This window comes from Tupaia chinensis, unplaced genomic scaffold, assembly GCF_000334495.1.
Source record: "Tupaia chinensis unplaced genomic scaffold, TupChi_1.0 Scaffold149851_1, whole genome shotgun sequence".
NCBI classification, from domain to species: domain Eukaryota; kingdom Metazoa; phylum Chordata; class Mammalia; order Scandentia; family Tupaiidae; genus Tupaia; species Tupaia belangeri.
Window position 1 is genome coordinate 541,673 of NW_006209696.1, and position 6,546 is coordinate 548,218.

General features: G+C 40.8%; 1 protein-coding gene and 1 pseudogene across 1 annotated transcript in view; both read right to left on the minus strand.

The window, feature by feature from the left end:
* The window catches only part of EPHA6 (EPH receptor A6), a 983,118-nt gene that overhangs the window by 16,627 nt on the left and 959,945 nt on the right, over window positions 1–6,546 (minus strand). The window contains exon 17 of the mRNA XM_027769481.1: window positions 430–623. Coding sequence (XP_027625282.1) covers window positions 430–623 — 194 coding nt within the window. The remainder of the gene's footprint in view (window positions 1–429; window positions 624–6,546) is intronic.
* On the minus strand, window positions 5,111–5,311 carry LOC102479207 (small vasohibin-binding protein pseudogene; annotated as a pseudogene).

The following is a 6,546-nucleotide window of genomic DNA, read 5'->3' on the forward strand; positions in this document are numbered from 1 at the left end:
TCTTTGCTCCTGGCTGATTCACAAATTGCCCCTGTCTTGCTTGCCATTTCAAACAGAGGGACAGAACACAGGATGGACGAGAAAATTAAAGGGGCTGCACGCACACAGAGATTCCACTTTTAAAGGTAAAGAAGCATCAGTAAATAAAGAAATGCTATGTAAATAGAAAATACCCACAGAGGAAAAAGTATAAAGTTATTGAGAAAGATTAGAGAGAAAAGAGAAGGGGGACCTATTTTATAGGAAAAAAAATCCATTTTTAAGTGTTAATAATTTGCCTTTTCAGCTGATACATAAAATATGGTTTATAGAAGGTCAACAAGACAGTTACAAGGCACACTCTTTTCTTTCTCACTGCTGTTCTTGTCTGTAGACCGAAAGAAATTATGATTGTCAAGGGGGTAAAGAAATCAACATTATGCATCTTACACAAGGATGTCCTCCACCAGGGTGTGAAGGGCACTGGGATTGCGGATCAGTTTGTCAAGGAAGCTGACAATGTCAGTAAATTTTGGTCTGTGATTTCTCTCCTTCTGCCAGCAATGGAGCATCAGTTGGTGTAGAGATGCTGGACAGCCCATGGGAGCTGGAAGTCTGTAACCTTCTTCAATGGACAGAATGACCTAAATGCAAACATACACAGATTATTTTCTTTTTGGGATAATAACACATGTGATAAATTCCATTTTATACAAGCAGTAGAAGTAAAGTTTTGGTAAACATGAAAACTTGTGAGTATAAGGGGTTTAAGTAAAGATACATAGAAAAGTTGTGAACAAGAATTGCAAGTAGTGCCACAGCGTCTGCTGACTTCCATGAGAGAGAAATATAGTTTAAACATGTGCAATTGGTATACAAAAGGTAAGTTAAGTTACATCACAATCCGAAGGAATTATTTTTGTGTTTTACCTTGAATATCTGAAAACTCAATTAAAACATCAGAAAGTCAGCAAGAGACTGATGCATTTAGTGCAAACCACATGTCATGAATGTTTTAACTAAAATACTGCTGAAGCACTGATTTCCTGAATCATTTCTCATCCTTTTATAATAATGTCAACATGTATTCTTTCACAAACCATCATTCATTCTTTTCTTTTAATCACTGACTTAATTTTTCTCTCTCTTCCATCTTTCCCTTAGTCTGACACTGACCTGAATATGAAGTCACTCTTCCATAACTTCCAAGGTCATTTAATCCTTACAATGATATTAGTGAGAAGCTTAAGGTCATAGAGCACAGGAGCAGTCACTGAATATCCTCTGGGCCAGTGCACTACAGCAGAACTTCTATGATGACAGATATATTCTCTCTGTACAACAAGGTAGCAACTTCTCCCATGTGAAATATGGTACTTGAAATATGACTAGTAGGATTAAGGGACTGAATTTTACATTATTTTATTTTTAGAGAGATTTTTCGCTATAGGGCCCATGCCCTCACTTGAGAAACAGAGAGACAGAAAGCCAGAAATCACGGCTCCATCACTACCACCCCTCTCTAGGGGGGAATGGCCATGCCACAATCCCTTCTTTTCCATTCTCCTCTTGGGATTTTGGACACGTATGCACACAGGTCCTGCATAAGTTTCAATACTCCTGGTCCAGGACCTGAGCCATGTTCAACCATGTGGGGATACAACAGCATAACTATTATGCCATCTACTGGTCCCATGAATTTTTAATTTTAGCAAGGTTTTATTAATATAAATAGTCACATGTGGGACCAGTGAGTGGTATGGTGATTGGAGTGCTGGATCCCACATGGCTGACTCTGCAGTTCAAGTACTGGACCTAGTGTCTTAAAAAACACCCCAGGCATGTGTGTATGACAAAATCACTAGGCGAGAATGGAGAAGAAGGTACTGCAATGTGGCCATCCTCCCTAGGGGATGGTTTCTCACATTCCCTCTCTTTTTCTGTCTTTCTCTGTCTCTCTTTGGCAAGCACATGTACTCTATGGCAAAATTCTAAAAAGTTAAAAAAAAAAGTCACATGTGGGTAATAGCTATTCTATGGGACAGCAAAACTCTAGGGAAAAGAATCTGTAAAAACCCAAAATTAAGAGTAAAAACAAGATGACAATAAGTATATTTCTTGGTACTTAGGAAATTACGCATGATACAGGACATTCATCTATTTAATATATAAGTCAAGTGCTTACTTCCTAGCAATGTGATGAAATGATCCTGAATTTATATAGCTTGGGTTTTTGGGAAATGTTCAGAGTTATTCAATGAATATTTATTCCTATATCATCTCTGGGAGAAAAACAAGAGAATTTGGTCTTCCATTATTTGTACTGAGAAAATAGACATACAAACTAACATTTATGCTTTTTGTTTTTTTTAAGATAGATTTTTGCTATAGGGCACATGCACTTGCCAGAGATACAGAAAGACAAAGTGAGAACTTGCCCCCGGGGGTAAAGGGGGGAGGATGGACATGCTGCAATCTCTTCTCCTCCATTGTCTTCCCAGGATCTTGGGCATGCACATGCATGCACTTGGTGTGAGTTTGAAGCCGCTGGGCTCGGGACCCGAGCTGCGGTCAGCTACATTGGAGTCCAGCAAAGTAACCATTATACCATTTGCTGGCCCCTGCAAACTAACATTTAAGAGATGCACAATTTAACCCCACCCTTTCCCCTGGGGACCCAACAGCAGAAACAGAGAAATGCAGTATCAATATCATTAACAGAAGAATTGATTTTTATTATAGCACCATCTACATTTTCTCCCTATTATGAGAGAGGAGGGAAAAAGAGAAGGGGAGAGAGCAGAGAGAGGTATTTTTGACATGTCTTGGTGTGCCATGATCCTACTGCTTCCCAAGAAGACTTGCAAGTGCAGAGAACTGTGCCCAGCATGTTCAGGCTGACCCAGAACTGGATCTGGCCCTCCCATCCAGCCTCTAGCCATCCAAACTGGTTCTGTGTGCCTCTGAAACTGCACCTACACATTTTTATAATTTCCTTCTTTAGAACACAATCTCATTTTAATTTATTTTTTAACTGACAGTATTTGATGTGACTCTAAAATGTCCTTAATTTATATTAAGGAGCAGTTTATAAAAAAAAGAAGCAATAATATTTCTTTAGAAACCTCTTTAGCTGCTTGGTTTTAGCATTTTTAGTATTAGAGTCTTTTGGAAGAGTCCAACCCGGCGGGGCTCCAGGACCCGTCTGAGCCCCTTGACCTTTGAGCATCGCTTCGGGTCGGTTCAGTGAGCTGGCAAGGCCGCGACTGTATGCCCCCCGACCTTGGAACAAGCTTGGGTCACTTAGCATGTTGGCAAGGCCGCCTGCTATTCGCTCCGGGACTGTGATAGCCTTGCTGGGAAATGACCCCCCTCTGACTCCCCGATATACTACTATAAAAGAATTACATAGCTCCCTCATACATTTTGAGTGTGTGGTAAGATTTCCCGAAAAGTCCCCCCGACCGCTCCCCTTTACCCTGACCACTTACTGTTAATTACAACGCTTCATTGGGCACAGTAAAGGGTGTGCTAAAGTTCTTCCTGATCTTTGGAAGGCCCCTCAAGACACATTTAATATAAATAATATTTTCACGTACAATAGGACTAGGCCGAAACTGGCCCAGGACGCTCTCGTCCCATGGTAACTAATGTTCTAACAAAATACATAACAGTGGTGCCATAGGCTACACAAGTGTATCCACAACACCATAAACCCATTTTAAAGTTTTTCATTAACTTATTAGTCAATTCACCACCAGTTGAAAAGGCTGTATGCCCGCCCTCATCAAGCTGCTAAACATCGGTTGATAGTTAACTCTGCTTGCTGGAACTGTTTCCTGAAACTGCACTGCTTGAAGTTACCAAGAAACTGCTTTCATCAATCAAACTATTGTTGAACTGTATTGATGATTAATAGACTTGCCCTTAATCAAACCCTGAATGGTTTCTATTGTTAAAACATTATGAATTGATCATTAGTACACGTAGCCCCTCTCCCATTTACTTGCATGTATCTCATTTTCAATAAAAAGGCACGGTGATTCCTAGCAGTTGTCACTCCTCAGAGAGCGATCTTAGAGGAGTGTCCGGCTTAGGACGTGCATGAATAGGCACGGGGCCTTAGTCTTTCTTTCCTTTCCATCGTCGCCTCTGTCAAGCCAACCCACCCCCACCGAGGCTGGTCCCCGGCAGTCTTTTTTATTTAAATAACCTCATCAGTATCTTTGTGCTCAGAACACTTTAACCTGTCAGGATACTAGTATTCCATTACTGAATGACATTTTTTTCATCTGTTTCTGACTACTTTTGCTACCAAAGATTTTAAGGTATTATGTTATGTACTTTAGGGAAATAAGACATGAGTAAAAATGCCTGAAATGCACCAAAACTATTGTGGATATCTTAGAAAAGAAGCTAAGAAGAATAGATTAGAATTCCATTATAGAATAACTTTGAAATCCCACTGTAGAAGCACTTATAGTTAATTTGCCAGAGTTACTTAATTGTAAGAAGATGGAATAAAATAGGTAATAAGTGAATAAAAAATAGGTGATAGTCTGAAAAAAAGATAGTTTCTTTTATTGAGTATCTACTATGCTTGGTGTGTATCTACCATGTGCTGGTGCTTTGTATATTTTTATTCATTTATTTTTAAGAATAATTATTTATTTCATTTTATTTATTATTATTTTTTAAATTTGACCAGAGAGAGACAGAGGGAAAATGAGAAAGCAAGTTGCCAGGTCTGGGACTCAAACTGCAGTCATGTAAGAGCCCAGCACCTTAACTGTCATACCACCTGTGGGCCCTCTTCATTTACTTTTTTTTTTTTCATTTTCTTAGTATTTTATTTGCATTTTGGGAGAAGATATACAAGAAACAATGAATTTTCTCAAACAATAGAAAAAGTTTTAAAGAAAAAAAAAAACATTTTCAAAGAAGAAAACAAGTCTCTTCAGCAAGCACTGGGCCACTGCAGAGGGACCAGTGAAGTGGAAGTTACACAGAGGAAGTAAGCTCGGATTCATCCACAAACGTCTTGTCTAGTTCTGGAAAGCTCCCAGTGGGCCATCTCTTGGGGCTGGTAAGCAGCTCAGGCTCGGGCTGCTGGGCTCCATGTCTGAGTGGCTCACTCTCCAGGGGGCTGCATCTGTTTGCAGAACTCATGGAGCAGCTGCTGCTCCAGCTCTGTCATGGCTCTGTTGAGGGCGTAGATCTCTGCTTTTTGTCTTTGCTTCAGCTCCTGCTGGTCTGACTTCTGCTTAGCTTTCTCAACTCTGCTCACAGGTTCTTTAACTTTGGGTTTCTCTTTATGAGCAGGTGGATCCATGGTTGGCTTCTGGGCACTTCTTAGTCACTTCTCATCCAGCCTCGGGGCTCCGGGAACCACCTTGCCTCCGCCGCGTAGCAGACAGGCCCGGAGCAGGAGAAACCCTGCCTCTTCCAGATCACCGCCCGGAGTCCCCTGCCCTGAGCCTTCATTTACTTCTTAAAATAACTCAATTTTGTAGTGATTGCTATCCCTGTATCTTTTTATTTTTTCCTAGACAAGGTCTTGTTCTTCTTCCTTGACCTGTCAGCTAGGACCACAGGCTCTTGCCATCATGCTTGGCTCTGTCAGTGGTGCCCAGGCCAACCTTCAGCTCATGATCTCCTGCCTCACCCTTCTAAGCTGCTGGGAGCACAGGTGCATACCACAGTGGCTTACATGTAGGTTGGGCGGGGAATCAAACTCCACCTTCCCATGTGGTCCAACCTGTGGAGCACATATCTTAGCAGTATGTGTCACCTTAACTGGGCTGTCCCTGTTCCCTAAATGAGAAAATGTAGACACATTAGAGATTAGAAAACTTCTCTAGATTCAAACAGCTAGTAAGTCACAGAGTTGGAATTTGAACTTAGTTCCTTTGGACTTCTAAAATTCTTCTCTGGCTATTTCCCAGAATTGCTTTAAAGTTCTCATTTAAATACTCTAATACAATTTTAGTTGTGATTTTCCTGTTATCTTTTATCATAGAATCTACTAATTGGACTTCAGTGTTTTCATTTGGATCCCAAGTTTAATAACCTATATAAGTCAAAAACATATTTACATTTTAGTTTGCAAAACTCAATCACCAAATGAATAGTCATTTCTGAATGCTTTGGAGTCTTCTATACATCCATATTATTACATCTATTACATCGTAAGATTTATTTATTTATTTATTTATTTATTTATTTTTTTGGGGAGAGATTTTCGCTATAGGGCGTGTGCACTTGCCAGACAGACAGAGAGAGATATAGAAACAGAAAGCAAGATATCACCCCCCAGCAGGGATGGTCATGCCGCAATCCCTTCTCCTCCATTCTGCTCTCGGGATTTTGGGCACGCTCGCACATGCGTCTGGCGTGAGTTGTAAGCGGGGACGCGAACCGCGGTCGACTACGTGGGAGTCCAGAGACATAGCCATTACGCTAACTACTGGTTCCCAGATTTATTTTTTTTTTACCTGATTTTCCTCTAAGGTGACCCATACTTGAAAACAGGACTTAGGGAGGGCGGAGGGGCCCTGCGCCGGCCCA